The sequence below is a fragment of the Rhinolophus ferrumequinum genome, chromosome 10 (genome assembly GCF_004115265.2).
Source record: "Rhinolophus ferrumequinum isolate MPI-CBG mRhiFer1 chromosome 10, mRhiFer1_v1.p, whole genome shotgun sequence".
Classification (NCBI taxonomy): Eukaryota; Metazoa; Chordata; class Mammalia; order Chiroptera; family Rhinolophidae; genus Rhinolophus; species Rhinolophus ferrumequinum.
Window position 1 is genome coordinate 18,711,340 of NC_046293.1, and position 19,342 is coordinate 18,730,681.

Below are 19,342 nucleotides of genomic sequence, written 5' to 3' on the forward strand. Positions count from 1 at the left end.
TGCAACATATTTGTCATATTGAGTGAATTGCTTTATACCCTATCTTGTTGGCTCTTACATTAATATGAGTTCATAAATCTTTGATGCATACTTATTATGTATTTGTATGACAGTCATGTTTTTAACTTTTTGAAAATTTGATAATTAAATAGCAATTAACAAAAACATAAATTAATTTTAAATACTGAATTTATGGTGGTTTTGTGACATTATGTGTTCTCTCAATCCAGGGAGTAAAATTAAAGTTACTACCATGTATTTTTTCAATGAAAATATACTATAACTACACTAACCTGTGGGATTCGTTGATATTACTTTGAAAAGGAATCCACATTTTGTTCTAGCTACCTTAGGCCACTTGCTATTTAGAAGCCATGAACTTTTGACACTTCTGTCCTTTTTTATAACTGTGTTTCACCTGGCTGACACATTCTTTTCTGCCTAATGAATTAATAATAATAGCTACTATTTTATTGTATTTGGAACTCTCTAAGTACTTTATCTTGATTAGCTTGGCTAATTCTCACAACAACCTTTTGAAGGTAAATAGCACAAGGCTCTAGGTTTTTTTCCCATGATCACACAGGAAAAAAAAAATCACATTCTTTCCTATGATCACATACATAACTGTCTACAGGGCTAGGTTTCACGTCCAAGTCTTTAGTTTCAGGGCCAGTTCTTTTAACACATTAAGCTGACATTTGCATCATTGAAATAATATCTCCACTATAAGTCTATCTCTGACTTAAACAGATAGAATCACTCCCTCCTCTGTGTTCTCATAGCACTTTGTTCCTGTTTTTAATTATGTTAATGATAATAATAACATTTATTAAGAGCTTGACATATGCTAGACATTCACTTTATATGCATAGTCTCATTCTCATTTAATTCTCACAACATCCTGAGTTAGATACCATTACTCCAATAGTCATTATGTAGAGAGGCTGAGATTAAATAAATTGCCCGAGTTTATACAGCTACAAAGTGTCTGAACCAGTATTTGAAGCAGAGTCTAATGGCAGAGGCTCAAGGTCTTAGCACTAGCAATTTACCTTTCTGTGCTAGGCTGTTCACTCTTTGATGCAGAAACATTTGTTTGTTTTCATTTAGGCAACCCTAGTTATTTGAATAGTGTCTAGTTTATAGTACATGATAAATATTAAATGAGTGAATAGTCAATTCCATTCTCTTCAAAAAGGGCCGGGTTGTTGGATTATGTGTAAACTACCCCCTCTACCCAACACATACCCACACATCTTCCTGATACATCTCTCGGAAGTAGTATAATTTCTTTTCCTCTTTTAGATATCACTGGGTGATCATTTTCACCTCTGAAAAATGTTGGTTTGGGGCTGGGTGGGGTGAAGGTGCGGAGCTGTAATAGTTCCCCCTGCTATTTCAAAAACTTCCTTTTAATATAAATTTTTGAGTGAAGTTTCACATCCTCATTTCGTTAGGTACAACAACCTAGTGAGGACGAAAAGGTTGATATTATTAACCTACTTTATAGATGATTAAACGGAGGCTAAAAGTAAGGAAATTATTTTCTCCAGATTAACACAGCTAGAAAAATACTAGAGCCAGGACTTGAATTTAGGTCTTCTAATCCCCAGGTCCTATACTCCATTAGGGCATATTGTCAAACTTTTACTTCCCTTAGGATTGAAATCACCAGAGGAAGCATTACATAGCGTTTAGCCAGGGGAAAGCAGAATATCTTAGCAAAGGAGAAGAAACTGAAGCAAGCATATGAAGAAAGCTGAGTAGATAAAGAGAGCAAAGAAAGCAGTTAAGTTTGTGGAAGAAATTCTGAGGAAATAAAACAGTAGGATGTGAAAGGAGACTCAGTGAAGGAGGCAGGAACAAGTCCAGGGCTGGGGAGGGAGGACTAAAGCCCAAGAACGTTTTGGGATTGGGAGTGGAAGCGCCCAACAGCGTCTGGGCAAAGGAGGACACCACCAAAGGGGACTGAATGAGGGTGGAGGACGCATAACTTCCGCGTCTGCCGGAAGCCTGCGTTGCTCCGCCCCGCCCGCGCTCGCCCCGCCCCGAGCACGCCCCGCCCTGAGCTCGCCCCGCCTCCAGGCCGTAACGCTCCTGCCCTCCCCCAGGTCTCTTAGGTGATGCTGCAGCCAAGATGGCGCTGGCGGCGGCTGTGGCAGCTTGAGCGATATGTTCCGGCTCCTCGGCGGCAGCGGCGCCGCCTGTGGCCTCAGCCGGGGCCTCGGGTCTGTCCTGGACGTGAGCGCTCGGGCGCCTCTCCCCCGGCCGGGTTAACCCGGACAAAAAGGAGACGGCCCCAAAGAGAGGAGTTAGTGAGTAACGGAGAGAGAGCGCGGTGCCTCCCGCTCCGACACCATGGCTGGGCTCATCAAAAAACAGATCCTGAAACACCTCTCCAGGTCAGTGACAGCCTCGGGCGTGGGGGCCAGCTCACCTCCGCCGTAGTCGGCGCCCGAGGCAGCGTGCAGCCTCCGGGACGGCGGAGATTGGCAGCCGTGCGAGAGGCGACCCTTGGATTCCCTGCTCCAGTCGGGGCAGGGGTCGCGCGGCCCCGGATCTCCCGCCAGTGGTTGGCCTCACGAGTCAGCCCCTGGACGGCTTCTCCCCGGCCTGCTCGTGGAGGAGCGTGGAGGGCGGCCGGCGGAGACAGCGGGCTCAGATCGCCCCCGACGCAGCGTCCGGGGAGCCCCTCTTGAGCGGTGCTGCGCGGAGGCTGCAGACGGCCAGGCGGCACCCAAGTGCCTGGGTTCTGTGGTCGGATGAACCTGATCTCTGTGCTCGCCTCCACTCGGAGCGGAGCGGTTCCGTTAACCGAGGGCGTCTGGCGCAGTGTGGACTCCTAGGGCTGAGGCTTGTCTTAGTGAAATGTTAACCTTGTTATTGCTCTGAATTCACCCCACCTTGCCGTTCCCGCTCTGATGCATTAGAGGGTGTGCCTGTTTGCACGGTTAAGATTTGTTTTAGGTAAATAACCAGAGTTCCCAGCTCTGGCAATTTCTTTCTTGAGTCGTTTAAGCCCCAGGTTGTTCTTAGAAAACAGTTTTTGTTTTGTTTTGTTTTGTTTGTTTTTGCTTTTTTAATCTGAGACCCGTAAAGTCAGGGAGTCAACATCTTTGGTGATAAACCCTAGAGTTGTCATTCTTTCCATTTCATAATGCGGTTTTAGTCAGAAACATGACTCAGTAAAGCTGGCAGTTTGTTGCTCCTGGCTTCTCCATATTTGTCTCAGACACAGGCTAAATGTAGGATCTTGTTTCCAAGTTGTTAACAGTGAATCCAAAGCGCTTGGTTATGACCCTTTTCTCTGTTATTTGTGAGTTGATGATTAGTTTTTAACTCATTTTAGGAAAAGGCTTGGGTATAATATACTTGTAAAGACAATTCTTGATTCTGCAGATCGTTATATATACCACAGATTATATATTGGGGAACGAAATCAATATTTCTCTGATTCAGCAAATATTTTCCACACTTAATTGAATAAGACATAACATTGAATAAGACATAACAGTTTTTCAACGTAACAAATTATAGCGGCATTTGTGAATATACATTTTTTTAGTATCACTAATTGGAAAGTTTTTTTTTAAATTGTACATATTGTCCATATGAATAACTTATATTGGAAGAAGGCTTTATCTTTATTTTTAATTTATTATTTGGGTAAGATCTGACTTAGCAGATATCTTCTAGCTTTTCTCATACTCAGTTCCACTGAATCTTCACACCTACAGAAAATGATTTGAACGTCTATTTTCTTACTTTCCCAAGGATGATGGTACATAGATATTAATAGTTGTATTCTAGATGCATGGGAGGAAAGTTAATTCTATTAACGAACGTCTTAGGGCATTAGAGTTTCTCTTGTACAACAGTTGAGAAGGACTCAAAAATTAACAGGCAAGGTAATGGCTTACTTCACAAAATAAACAACACCCATATATTTAGAATAGAGTCCTTAGAATTATTTTTAAATCTGTGTGATTTCTAATATCTGTGTTGTAAATAGTAATGAGGATTTTTTTTAGAGCTGAGTGTTTGAAACACTTAAGATTTTAATTATTTCGTATTTCAAAACACCTCAGGTGTCTTGAAGAGTATCAAATTCATGTTCTTCATTAACTGATGCTATTGCTGTTAACTTTATGGTGTTATTTATAAATCTAAAGGAGACGGTAGATGAAACAAGGTGGGTGTTGTGATAAATAATAGTTGTTCAAATAGGAATGAACTTTTGCAATTACATGGGTCAAGATTGATTTTACAAATTTTCCAGTAATGAAGATGTCACTATGTTGATATAATAATCTGGAATACAATTTAATACATTTTAACAGGAAATACTTAGAACACATTACTTTCCAATAGTAGACATTTCATATGGCCAGTGGATGCAACCATGGCACCTTCTCAAAGGAGGCCTTACCTGGCTGAACACACTGTTCTCCTAACGTTCATCTTCATTTGTCACAATATATATTGTTTGCTGTTTGTCTTCTCCACTTGAATGTAAACCCCATGATGGTAAGGATTTTTGTTTTGACTCTAGCATAATGTACACTCAACAACTATTTTTTGAATGAATGGATGAATGGCACCAATCAACTGACTTTCTCCCTCATATTGCTATTTTTTTTTAACTGAGGCAAGACAGTATGCCACCAATATTATCACATTTTACCTGTGGAGTTAGGAAGCAATGGGTAATTGAATCATGGAGTAAATGCGCTTTTGGTGTCCTGGCAAGGAAGGACCAGGAAAGTGATCATTTATGGGTACATATATAGGGGATCTTCCAGGAAGGGAGAAGGCTATCTAGGCGAAAACAGGAGGAAGAGAATGCTTACTCTGAGCCTTGAGACCGGAGTATGGTAAAATTGTAAGATTACGGCCAGTGTTACCTGGATATAGGTGCTTGATAAACTGGTATATCAGAACAGTATGAAAGAGGAATTGTGCTTAAGAAATTAACAAATGCTTTGAGTAAATGCTGAACTATATGTGAGACCTGTAAATCTATATACTTACTCCTTGCCTAATTGTTGTTTAGTTTGTATCCCAAGCAACTCTTGCATTGTTTATAAAATTAGTTTGTGTACTTGGAACTAATCTGAAACTGATAGGGAGGAAGGGAGAGTGTGTGTGCACATGTGTGTAAGTGGTGGGGTGGGGTTGGAGTTCTTAATATTAAGAGAAGTGAAACAGGAAGTCTTTGAAGGAGAAATTACTCTGATCTTTCACACTGTAACAGGCACAGAATGTGCTTTGGAGGCTTTTCTAAAAGAGTATTTTTTTCGCCAGGGAATGGAAAGTTCTAAAGAAAAGTTAGAAGAAATATAAGAAAGAAAAGAAGAGGACGGGCTCCCTTTCAGCTCCAGGCCTCGTTATCTGTTGCTGAGTGCGTGTACATGCGTGCCCGAGCAAAGGCAAAGACGGGGCAATAGAAGCTGGAAGATGGGGGTATATTTAAGTCAGGGCCTGCACAGGGGTAGGGAGAGGCAGATACAGATGATCCCTCTTCCCCTCCCCCCTATCTCTCTGGCTCAAGGAGACTATAACTGGCACAAAGTTTACTGGGGCGTGGGAGTTGGCAGGACAGACAGACACCACACCTGAGTGGAGTCCTTGTGCAGTTTAAAGCGGTGTTTCTCAACCAGGGGTGATTTTGCCCTTCCAGGGAAATTTGGCAATGTCTGGAGACATTTCTGAATGTCACAACTTGGGGGGATGGGTGGGCTAAGGGTACTGGCATCTAGTGGGTAGAGGCCAGGGCAGCTGCTAAACATCCTGCAATTCACAGCACACTTCCCCACAACAAAGAATTATTTGGTCCAAATGTCAATAGTTGAGGTTGAGAAACTGGTTTAAAGTGTACACGTGTGTGTCAGATGACTGAACTAGGGTTATTGTGCTAGTTAAGGTTATTTTGTCTGCAAACAACAAAACCTACTCGGTTTCACTTAGGTAGAAAGGTAAATGGAACAGAAAGCTATTCAGGTGGGACACAGAATCAGGGGAAGGGCAGAAACCAGCCAATTCCTAGAACCTCATTGGAAGAGTTCTTGGACCTCAGCACTATTGACATTTTGGGCAAGATAATTCTTTGTTGTGAAGGGCTGCTCTGTACATTGTGGGATGTTTAGCAACATCTCTGATCTCCACCCACTGGGTACCCATAGCACTCCCACAGTCTTGACAGTGAATGTCTAAAGACGTTGCTAAATGTGCCCTGGGGAGCAGAATCACTCTTGGTTGAGAACCACTACTGAGGTGCTATCCCATCTCTCACAACTCTCAATCTGTGATCCTTCCTGTCAAGCTTCAGATTTTTGGGAAAGAGAACCTGTTTGGCCCACTTCTGTTTATCCATGGATCAGTTGGCAATGGCAAAGGATTATACAGACAGCAGATATGGTTATTGGGAGAACTAGTATTTTGAGTCAGGCTTGCTGCTCCATTTGGTATCTTTAATAGGCACTGAACTAAATTAGATTTCAGACGGCCTCATTTGCTGTGTTAGGGAAATTGAACTTCATCCCAGGAGGTGACTGACCGCTAATAAAGAATTCCAGACAAAAGAAGGACATGATCACTAAAGATGTCTGGATATCAGTTTTATTTTTGAAGTCCAGGGTTCAGGAGCATTTGTCTGGGGTGGGTATAGAGTCCACAGAGGGGCTGTGATTAACTTAATTAGAAAAGTAATGCATTGGAAAGATGTCAGTATCCCACAGAATTTATGGGAAGGTTAGAAAAGCAGACTTGGAAAGGGACTGGATCCAACTGGCTCCAAGGATCTAGGTAGGAGAAATTACTTGACTGTTTTAACAAGTCATGTTCCCTAAACTGTGACTAAGAGGAAGGGACATATAGAAAGTGAGGGTGGTCTAGGAAATTGCTAAATATTTGGGATACTTGTCAAGGAGATTAGGAAGGGCTGACCACTTGCAGGATCTTGTGACTGAATGGCAAAGAGATGAGAGTTGAGAATGCCTCACGATGTGTTGATGAGGTGGTTTAGGTTGCGTAAGAACCGTCCAAGGATTAGAAATTTTATCTAGGTGGAAGAGCAGTTGAGAAAAACAAATGAGAGAACTGGAAGGATTGGAGGTTTTGTCTGAAAGTGTCGCATTGAAGTTTACTATTTTAGTGGTAGAATAGGTCCAGCTTAGGACAAAATGTCAGATAGGGCCATGGAAGTGAATTGCTGAAGTTAAGGTGCATGTAATTGGAGATAAATACTGCTAGGTCTATAATTGTTTCTGTACTGGGCATTCTGAAAAGGAAATACAACATAGATTAGACTGTCGGAAATTATTTTCTCAAATGATAATTTTATATAATTATTGATAGGATAATTATTCACATTGTTCACTTTCATAGTAAAGCTCAATCAATAAATTTTGAGTTTAAGTATATCAGGTCTTGAGCACTTAGCATTAGAGATGCAAAGATGGGTAAGATATGGTCTCAGCTCTTGGGAAACTTCAGTAACTCCCATTCTGGCATAAGAAGCAGGAATAGGATCACTAAATGTAACCTATTTCTAGAGCTATATTGCCATTGAAATTTGCCAGATTTGTTTTACTTGGATTAGGCAACTGGGAAAAGATTGAGTTAAATGCTACCTTTTAGGATTATAAATAAATTTACTTTTATAAATTTGGGGATTTTTTTTTAAAGTAACGTTGGTTACTTAAATTGACAGTATTATTTTAAAAATAATCTTGATAATGTTGATTTTGACATTAGATATACTAGTCATTTATTAAACAAATATTTACTGAGTGCTACTTTGTACCAGGTAGTAGTCCATAGCACTGGGGCAAAAATCCCTGCCCCCCCCCCTTGGAGTTTATATTTTAAGAATAGGAGGCTGATAGTGAATAAGTAAATAAATGAAGTACATTGTATCAGTTTGTGGTAAATGCTACTGAAAAAAAAAAAAATAACAGGGAAAGCAAATAGGAAGTGCAAAGTGGTAGGGGTTTGGTTTGCAATTTTCAACCTGTTGATTCCAGAAGCCTTACTTGAGAAGGTGATCTTTGAGAAGGGATCTGAAAGAGAGCTGTTGGAAGCAAACGCAGAGATCCGGAAGTGGGAAAGCTTGCTTGTTATTTGTGAAATATGTTTGAGCCACTGATGCAGATAAATTGGAGTGAGGAGTGAAGTGAGTAGAGGAAGATGAGATCAAAGGTCAGATGTTGTGGGGCCTTGTAATGACTTGGCTTTTACTTGAGTGAGATTGGAATCCACTGGAAGGCTTGGAGCCAAGGATCACACTGCAGCCATGTGGGAAAGAAATAATAGGAAGGCAAGGTCAGGAACAGGAGCCCTATTAGCAGTGTTAACTATGCAGGTGAGAAAGATACTGGCTTGGACTTGCGTGGATGCAGTGCGTTGTTGAGATATCATCAGGTTTTAGATGTATTTCGAAGGTAGAGCCACAGGATTTGCTGACAGATAAAATGTGATTGAGACAGAAAGCAGTAATGGATGACTCCAAAGTTTTGACATAAGCAACTAGCAAGGTGGAGTTGCTGTTCACTGAGTTGGAGAAGACTGCAGGAGGAGCAGGCTTATGGAAGAAGATCAAGAGTTTGGTTTTGGGTACATTGATTTGGATGCCTGTTAGATATCATGAAGATCCCTTTCACTTGTGAACTAATTTAGACTGGCAACAATGTCAGTGTTTTTTATGTGGTTATCCTTTGGTTTATGCAATACATGATTACAGCAGAGTGAATTGTGAGTTGAATTTTAGGGGGTGGATTTTTTTTTTTATATTAAGTTCACTATATAGAAGCATCTGAAATCAAGCAGGTGCCCATTTCTTTCACATTAATTTCCAAATATATCAGATATTGATTCTTGCAAAAGTTACTTTCAGGAGATTGATTTGAAAACTTTAGGTGAAAAAGGGGTTGGATGCTTGGTCCATTGGATATTGTAGTATCACCATCCTAGAATCAGAAGGGATTTGTTCCTGTCTATGAATAGGAAATTAATGAAACATTGAGATTTGTCACTTGCCCAAGGTTAAGGTTTGACACGTAGTGTTAAGTGGTTAAGTTACTAATCCAGCACCCCTTTAATTTTATTTTTCTATGCTGCCTGCTCAGGCTGCTGTTCCCACTTAATGGCTTGGTTTTCTTTTACTCAGTTTTCAATGTTTCCTTTATTACTCTTATGGTGTTTAACTATCCTGCTGCAGTATCCCTTAAGGGATTCTTTTATTACTTGGGAATCTTTTGACTCAGCAGTTCTTTGAAATTGTGGAAGCATAATTTCTCCATCCATTTTTTATTTGCATCATTTTTTTGCAATATTACTTTTTTGCAATATTAAACTTTATCTTAATACTGCAGTTTCTGGTCTAAACATTTTCCTTAATAAGTTGATCTCTTATCAATTATACATGTTTTAAATTCTGTGTATTAGATTACCTAGGATGAGTAATTTAATATTGCTATTAAATATTAGTATTTAATCAGTTGGTATTAGTGACTGGAGCTCAGATTGAATGTAAGTTACAAGAAGACTTAATGATTATTTCCATGAGTGAAATATGCAGCATTAGACTTGCTATTGGTCTGTCTTATAATTCACTGACTTATTTTGAGACTTCTAGACAAAATGAATGTTGTGTATAAATTTTGAATCACTATTACGTTAGTCTATCTATTAAGACTTAATTTTAGCTATATGTATATATACTCTTTTTCTACCCCAAAATACTATTAAGAAGGGGATCTCTGGCTTCTTTTTGCCACTGCTACCTTTTGTAGTTTTATTGTTAGGAATTAATATTTAGGGATAAACTTAATAATACTAGAAAATTCAGAAATTTTAAAACTTGGTAAAACTATATTTTTAGATATTAAATTGAGTTTCTGTTCCAAATTTTTCTTCTGCTGTGATGCTTTATATGTAAATGAAATGTACTATAAAAAGAGGCATCTATAATATATGATATTTATCTTATCTTTAAGGACTATTTTAAGTATGATTATCCTCATTGATAAGTCATTTGTTTACTTTTTTCTACCAATACTTAAAGAAAGTTCCATAAGATATATAAGTAAAATTAAGAGCTAGGAATGTCTTCCGGAAACAATGTGGTAGATGTAAGTAGCATTCAAGTTAGAATATAAGTTTTATGAGAGAGTCACAAAGTACTATATGCAACTTTAACAGCAGTAGAGACAATGAGACAAAGGTAGTCTAAGTCTCAGAGAAACTTACAAAGAAATATTGAATTAAAAAAGCACATAAACAACAGCTTAGTCATATAAAATGGATAGTTTTAAATCTGTTTTCTCTCACTATAGCGTGTACACCAAGGGAATATTTAATGCAAGTATTTAGAGAAGTTTAGGGTAATTTAGGTCCTCCAAATTTGGCTGCAATTTTATTTTTCACTGTTTTTCACTATTAGATTTCTCCCACCCCTTCTATTCCCCACCTTTTGTTTTATTTCCTGCATCCAGATTGTCCGCATACCTTCGTGACAGGGCATCCTCTGACGCTTCATTTTACTTGTGCATCTCCCATAGGCAACTTTGACTAGGCTCATCTTCACGGGTCATCTTCATTTTGAACTCTTTTAGGTCTTAAAATACATTGTTTTATTAAAGAAAAGTTTCGTGTTTGTTAGTTCTGTAGAGTGTCATCTCTTTAAGGGCAGAAGCATCCTGATAGGCTCTGTGCTTGTCTTGTTTGCCATTGTACTTGAGCATCTGCCGCAGGATTCTGGTACAGACCGTGTTTCCCCTAATATAAGACCTAGCCGGACCATCAGCTCTAATGAATCTTTTGGAGCAAAAATTAATATAAGACCGGGTATTATATTATATATTATATGTTATATATTTTATAAGACCCGGTCTTATGTTAACATAAGACCGGGTGTTATGTTATATTACATTACATTACATTGTATTATATTATGTTATATTGTGTTATATTATAAGATAAGACCCGGCCTTATATTAAAAATAAGACCGGGTCTTATATTAATTTTTGCTCCAAAAGACGCATTAGAGCTGATGGTCCGGCTAGGTCTTATTTTCGGGGAAACACCGTAGTAGTTGTTCAGAAACACTTTTAGCTGACTGGAGAAATAAGTGTATATTACATTAGCCTTCACAGAATCCATTGGTCCTGAATCCATTTTTGGCTGGTTTAAAAAGTTGACTCATATCCAAAAAATTTAGATTAAAAACCCTTTTCCTGATAAATACTGTAGTTCTCCAGTTTACTTTTGAGAATACAGATATAGCTTATTAGTGGATCTCTCTTTGGTTTGTAGGTTGCTTTTCATAGGTAACTTTACTCTGGTATTCTCTGTGAAATGAAATGAGGATAATAATTGTAACTGGGACTTTTAGCGTGAAATTGACAATTTGTATTTGTAGATTGTTTAACTTTTAGAGTGCTTGTCCTAATTGGCTTCATTTAATGTTGAATTATACAGTTCAGTTTTTGTATAACTTTTGTACAATATAGCCATCTCATTTTTGTTAAGTAGCATTTTAATATGAAAAATTTTAAATACATATTAATTTAGTAGATTAGTAGTAATTCCAGTGGTAGAGAGAATGAAGAAATCATAGACTGTTAATTTATCTTAGAATTTGAGCCGTCTGCCTTTAGTTCATCCACTGTGAAATACAACTGTATTTTTAAAAAGTGACTCATAGCTAAATATTTTTATCATATCATTCCTCTCCTCTTCCTTCCCTTAAACTTGCTCCCTTCTGTGTCCCCTGTGTACCCATTCCCTGCAGCGATCCCTGCTGGCTGTGGTGGAGTTTGGTGTGCTGTGAATTTCATTATCACCCAAATGAGTACCAGAGGAGTCTAAGAAACCCTGGCAACTGACTACTTGCTTTCACCAGGAATAGGGACCTTTTGTCTGAAATTTCCTGCCCTCAGGTAATACTTCTATTCCCCATCGTTTTGTTTTCTTCCTATAAATGCAAGCACTTTTATGCCCCATAGAAAGATACTTAGAGAATAATTTCTAATTCATACTGTTTTAGTCAGATACCGATTTCATTTTTGTTTTTTGTGTGGCTACAGGCTCAAGCAATTCCTCTCTTCAAATGTCTTTTCTAATATATGAGGTTTGGCAGTGCACTTCTGCTTAAAACCAGCTCTTCCTGATGTTGCCCAAAGAGAGTTTTATAACTTAGAGTCAGCTATTTAGAAATAGTAATTAGCATTTGATCTACTCTTTAATGGGTAAGACTTCATAGTCTATGATTAATGAGGGTTGAGCTCTTGATAAGGAGGGTATTTTGATCAGTTCTCTCACTGAAGGACTTCAGAATTTATTTTGTGTACTTAATGTTAATTATAATCTTTACCAAAGAGATTGAAATGACTCTCATGAACAGCAGTGAAAATAGGATTCATTTTTAAAAAATGTAGGGCTTCCCACCCCATTCTTCTCTCCTCTGCCCCTTTTTAAAATTCATTATCAGGAAAAGCACTTACATTGTAAAACCAGATTTTTGTGGAAATGGCACTGAATTTCTTTCAACTTAGAAATTGATGAAAAACCTAGAAACACGTATTAGTGAATACTTCTAATGCTTGGAAAATATATCCACATAAATACTCTGAACCTATGCTAAAAGTGTAGTAAGAAATCGTTCTTTAAAGACTGACCATGAATGGAATTGTGCAACTACATACTTACCCTACGAGTAACGGGACAATTGATAAACAGGTTGGCCATATGTTTGCTAGCAATTGTATAGGTATTATGATGTAATAAGTAAGTGCTGTTTTTCGGTATTCTTGTCTGCCTTGGTTCCATACTGTCATTTGAGTATCTGGATCTCTATCAAAATTGCTAAGGGAAAGATGCCATGCTTTAACCTTAGATAGACCATTCATGAAACCATTGAGATTGTCTCTAGTATATGGATAGGTAAGGTCTTTTGGTGTTTATAATGGCATTCGAGGATGGTTCTGATTTTGTATATACCTCTAGCAAATTCTCTGGGACCTTTTCACCTGAAGTCTAGTTATAGCTATAACCCTTTGCTTTTTCTAGATTGCACCTCCTTATGTCTTTTTTTGACCCGTTTTGTGCTTAGCCTGTGGAAGATGAGGTGTTGGAATTTATTCTAAGTTGAAACCACAGCTATCCATGCCTTTATTCAAGTCACCTAGCAAACTTAATTTCTTTTTCTTTACTTTCTTGTTTTAATCAATTATGATTCCTTTTTATTTAAATAACACTTGAATTCCTTTTTTTCTCCTGAACCTAGCACCTAGCAGACTGCTTGGCACAAAGTAGGTATCAATAAGATTTAAATATCTCTGTTGTCACTACCCAGATTTAACTCAAAATTTCTTGTGTCAGTTGTTGCAATTAATTCTCATTTCCTTCTGGTCTCATACTGTTTTCCATCCTTGGCACTGTTACCAGAGAGATCTTTCCAAAATGATAATCTTATCATTTAATTTCTTGGTAAAAAAATCTTTTAATGGTTCATATTTAAGCTTTTTTTAAAAAGTTTGTTTATAACAGTAGAATTTTTTTTGTCCAAAGAAATATTAAAATAGTACTTCATTGCATAAAATAGACAAAAGTAGAGCTTCTCTAGTTGAGTCAGTAATTAAGGGGGTCAGCTGTCATATCTTTTCCATTTTTATTTCTTCTCCCATATGCATTGAATCATGAGCAGTCTTTTTAGTGGCACTGTGGGAATGATGCTAACGTGTAGGATGAAACCCACATTTCTTGACATGGGATAACGAGTCCTTCGTAATCTGGCTTCATACCATCTTTCAAGGCTTATCATTTTCCAAACTACCCGATGCCTTATACTTCATCTTTGCCCACTCTTTGGGATCATGTAACCTTGAACATACTTCTGCTATGCTTGACATGTCCTCCTCTGCCTTATTTACCGGGCAAAAACACTCTTAAAAACATCTCAAGTGCTGCCTCCTCCATGAAGCCTTCCTGAAGCAGTATTCTTTTTCACAGAATTGATCACCTCTTCCCTTGTGCCTCCATTTTGTCCTACTCTCATTTTTATTGTCTCACAGTGCCTGGCACGTGGTAAGACCTTAATGTACAGTGATGATTTGGTTATGTGCTTGTCTCTAATGATAAACGGAGGTCTTTGAAAGCAGTAATTATGTCTTATTTATTAAGTTACCCAAGAGCCTAATCAGTTCTCAAGTTTTTGCCATGAACGATGCATGCATAGTTGTGTCACATCTTCCAATGTTTCAACAAAATTCAGGAACCCAGATTTCAGTGTAAGGTCCACCCATTTTAAATGTTAACAACATCAGGTTTTTTTTAAAACATTGCAGGCTGGACAAAACATATGTGGGTAAAATGTAGCTCACAGGCTGCCAGTTTGCAACCTCTTTCATTCTTTAAATGTTTTGGTAGAAAAACTGGTTAGACAAGAATGGTTGATTTTTCTTTACATGCTTATTACAAAAATAACCAAGTCAAACAAACTGTAAATTGAGAATGCTCAAAAACAAAAGATTATGTGCATACCTTTCTTGATCCTTGTTCCATTAATACTGTAGATTTCATTAAAAAAAATAACAACATTTATGCCTTAAATATTTAATAAGCCTCACAAATTGACCTTGAGAGCTCCTTGAGGATGAGAATTGCCATAGACTCCTATAATGCTTACTAAATGTTCAGTAAATATTGTTGAATTGAACATTGATCAATATGATAATACAATGGCACTTGATCCTAAAATACCTTTCAAGTTAAAATTGTACAAAAGTACTTAGACAGTTTGGGCTTTGCCTTAGAGTGACCTTGAGCGGTTGACTTAACCCCTCTGGGCTTCACCTTCTCTACCATAAAATGAGGACTTTGGATTAGAGGAACTTTTCAGGTGCTAAAATTCTGAAATTATTTGATATTCTTTGTTAGTATGAGGGCTGCCTGTGGCTCTACTCAGATTTTTTTACTTGGCTTAATAAAGCCGTTTCTAATATCTTTATATGACAAATGCAGTGGTGTAGTTTTCACAAAGCCATGGTTCAAATACCGTAAAAATTCTTATTCCTTTGTATTTTATTGAGTTAACTAGTCCATTCCTTTTCTTTTTCTTTCTGTTTTTCCTTTTTAATAGGAGTTTATTTGAGCCAAACTGACGATATATGCTGGGGAGTAAGATCTCAAATGCTCCCTAGTCCATTCTTCTTTATTGAGGTATACATACACCTACACGTTTATATAGGTGAGTGTGTGTATGTTTGTATATATCAATGTGTGCTCATGACAAATTACTCTTTTGGGGAGAACATTTCCAATATACAGAGTTTGTTTGGCTTAATTATTTTTGTAATATGCAAGTAAAGAAAATCAGCCAATCTTGTATAACCAATTGTATATACATGGGATTTAAATAGCTTTATTGAAATACGATTCATTTGTAGGTAATCAACTACACATATTAAAGGTATGCAATTTGATGAAATTTTGAGATATGCCCTCAGAAGTTTTCTCACGCCCCTTTGTAATTCTCTCCCTCTTCCCCTCTTGCCTTGTCCTTTATTATTATGTGATCTACTTTATTCCACTTAGATCAGTTTGCATTTTTCCAGAATTTTATATACATGAAAAAGCATACTTTTTTTTTTTTCTGGCTCTTTCCCTCAGCGTAATTATTTTACAATTAATCTATTTGGTTTTATGCATTCTCTGTTATTGTCGAGTATATTCTATTGTGGATATGCCACAACGTGTTGATCCATTCACCTGTTAATGGTCATTTGGGTTTTTTGGTTATTACAGATAAAGCTGTTATGAGCATTCATGTATGAGTCTTCGTAAAGACATAGCTTTTCATTTCCCTTGGGTAAATATCTAGTAAAATGATTGGGTTTATATGTGGATACATATATAACTTTTTAAGAAACTGCTGAAGAGCTTTCCAGAGTCTTAAAAGTGGCTGCAAAGTGTACATTTTATATTCTCACCAGTTGCTTCATAATTTCACCAATACTCAGTATGGTCAGTCTTTTTAATTTTACCCATTTTAGTGGGGAAGTAGAGGTATCTTATGGTGGTTTTTAATCTGCAGTTCCTTATTGACTAGTGATGTTGTACATGTTTCTTTCATGTGCTTATCTACCATCTGGTTTGAAGTTCTGTTGAAATCTTCTGCCTGTTTTATTAATGGATTGTCTTATTTTTGAGTTGTAAGTGTTCTTTATATCGTTTTGATACAAGTTCTTTTTCAAACATGTTTTATAAATATTTTCTTCCAGTCTGTGGCTTGTCCTTTAGTAACAGAGTCTTGATGGGCACAATTTTTAATTTTGATAAAGTGTAATTTGTTGATTTTTTTCTTTTATGATTTGTGCAATTTTTTGTTGCATTAAAGATATCTTTGCCAAGCTCAAGATCCCCAAGATTTTCTCCAATATTTTCTTACAAAATTTTATAATTTCAGTTTTTAGAGTTCAGTCTGTGATCCATTTAGAGTTAATTTTTTGTTTATAGTGTGAAGTAAGTGTTAAGGTTTGCTTTTTTTTTTTGCACATAGCTGTACAATTGTTCCAACACAATTTATTGAAATACTATCTTTTTCTCATTAAACTGCTTTTGCACCTTTGTTGAGAATCAACTGACTATAAATCTGGGTCTATTTCAGGATTCTGTATTTTGTTCATTTGTCTGTCTTTGCACCAATATCAGACTGTCTTTATTACTGTAGCTTTTTGATAAGTCTTAAAATTGGTGATACAAGGCCTCCAACTCTGTTTCTCTTTTTTAAAGTTATTTTGATACTGTAAGTCTTTTGCATTTTCAAATACATTTTAGAATTAGCTTGTCATTTCTACCAAAAGCCTTCTGGGTGTTTACTTGGGATTTATATATAAATCTATTTGGGGAAATTTGACATCTTAACAAAAAGGACATTGGGTAAAAAACTGATCTACCTATATGTTTTATTTCTCCACTTATTTATGTCTTCTTTAATTTCAGCAATGTTTTGTAATTTTCAGTATATAGGTCTTGCACACCTTTAGTGAGATTTATCCCTAAAAATTTCATACTTGTTATGCTAATATAAAAGTTACTTTTAAATTTCAGTTTGCAATTGTTTGTTGCTAGAAGTGTAGAAACACAATTAATACTTTTATTGCATTTTCTGTTGATTGAAATTTATATATAATAAAATAGATAAACCTTCCATATGCAGCTCAATGATTTTTTAAAATAAGATTTATAGAAAAGTTGTAAAAAGTAGTACAGAGAGTTTTCGTATACCCTACGTCCTGTCTTCCCTATTATTAACATTATTAATATGGTACATTTGTCACAATTGTGAACCAATATTTATAAATTATTATTAACTATAGCCCATGCTTCATATTTCCTTAATTTTTTACCTAAGGTCCTTTCTCTGTTCCGGGATCCCATTACGAATATCAAATTATATTTAGTAATCGGGTCTTTTAGGCTCTTCCTTGGCTGTGGCAGTTTCTCAGACTTTCCTTGTTTTTGATGACCTTGAGAGGTTTGAGTACCATTGGTCAGATACTTTGTTAAGTGTCTCTCAGTCAGGATTTGTCTGATTTTTTTTCATGATTAGAATGGGCTTTTGAGTTTTTGGTGAGAAGACCACAGAGGTCAAGTGCCATTTGTGTTACATCATATTAAGGGTACATTGTATCAACCTATCTCACCCTTGTGAATGTTGACCTTTGTTGATCACCTGGCTGATGTATTGTCTGTCAGGTTCTCCACTGTAAAATTATTCTTTACCCCACTTTCCTACTGTATGCTTTGGAAGGAAGTACTGTGGGCAGCCCCACAAAAGGAGTCAGGAATTATTCCCTGAGGCTGGAATTTGGAACTTTTCTGTATGTGAGGTTTATATGTTCTCTCCCAGTTATTTATTTATTTAATCATGTGTTTATATCTGTGTAGACTCCTGTATATTTCTTTTATATTTGGGTTATAATCCAATATTTTATTTTATTGCTCAAATTATTCCAGGTTTGCTGTTGGAAGGAAACTCTTTCGTTTGGTTCCTGTGTCAATTGACTTTATTTTTTATGTTGGTCTTATATCCTCTAACCTGCTAAACTCATTTGTTAGTTCTGGTAGATTTTTTTTTTTTTTTAAAGATTCGGTAGGGTTTCCTCCATAATCATGTTTTCTGGGGAAAAAAGACAACTTTACTTCTTTTGTAAATTGGATCCCTTTTGTTTATTTTTCTTGACTTATTGCGTTGGGTAGAACCTCCAATACATTGTTGGATAGAAGTGGTAAGTAAGAGCAGATATCCTTACCTTGTCCTTGTCTTAGGGAAATAGTATTTTAGTCTTTCATTATTAAGTATTATTTTAGCTGTAGGATTTTCATAAATGTCCTTTGGGGGAATTTCTCTTCTGTTGAGAATTATTTTTCCATGTATGTCTCTGACTTTAGTCAAATGCTTTTTTATGCCTCTATTGAAATCATCGTGTGATTTTACTTTTAATATGGTGAATTACATTAGTTGATTTTTGAATGTTAATGGACCTTCATTCCTGGAATAAATACTTGGTCATGATGTATTGTACTTTTTATATATTGTTTATTAAACTGTGGAACATAGCTTGCCTTGTGAAATTAGTGTAGTAGGTTGTGATTACCATTGTAAAAGAATGAAATAAAATAGAAAATATCAGACTGTATTACACTATTACTTCATGAAATTTTTGTCGAGTGTGTGTGTGTATTAGATTGTAACATAAAGTATATTTCTTGACTTTACTTATACAAAAAGTTATGAAAATAACATTCACTTTTTGAGCCTGAAGATAATGAGGCACAGAATAGGGCAAGAAAGCAGCTAGTTTTCAGATGGGGGCAAATGAAAGGAGGTACAACTTGGGCAAAAACAATGGTGTTAGGTAAGGGAGAAAAGGAGGAATCTGAGTTTTAGAAAAGCCTCATCGCTTAGTTTTGAGTGGAGGGATTTTTCTGACTGCATGATGAAGCGCATGGACTGTGAAAGGATGTAATTAGTTGCAGATTAATAACTTCGTGTTCCTCGCCAGAGGACTTGGCAGTCCTTCAGATTTTGGGAAGTCTCGCCAAGAACATCCTCTCTTGTATGACTTTAACATGTGGTGTTAGGGTGCTTTTCTCTTCTAGAAATCCTGTTTTGAATAAAAACAAGCAGAAGCTGTTAAATTTACTTACACAGAGACATTGGGTTCGTGTAATATCTCTTCGTATACAATGATAATTTAATCCTTGTGGGAGCACACAGTCTTTGAGATATTAGCTAGTGCTTTTAATTACTAATTCATTTGAAGGGTATGTGAG

At 36.8% G+C, this 19,342-nt stretch overlaps 1 protein-coding gene across 3 annotated transcripts in view; it reads left to right on the forward strand.

The window, feature by feature from the left end:
• Window positions 1-2,106: 2,106 nt before the first annotated feature.
• BLTP3B (bridge-like lipid transfer protein family member 3B) overlaps window positions 2,107-19,342 on the forward strand; it is a 79,140-nt gene continuing 61,904 nt past the window's right edge. The window contains exons 1-2 of one of the 3 annotated variants that reach the window (XM_033116414.1): window positions 2,108-2,405; window positions 11,796-11,943. Coding sequence is in view for 2 of the 3 variants with exons in the window: in XM_033116415.1 (XP_032972306.1) it covers window positions 2,362-2,405 (44 nt within the window). In the remaining variant the exon portion in view is untranslated. Of the gene's footprint in view, window positions 2,406-11,795; window positions 11,944-19,342 lie in introns of all 3 variants that reach the window. The other 2 variants (XM_033116415.1, XM_033116413.1) reach the window with 2 other exon arrangements.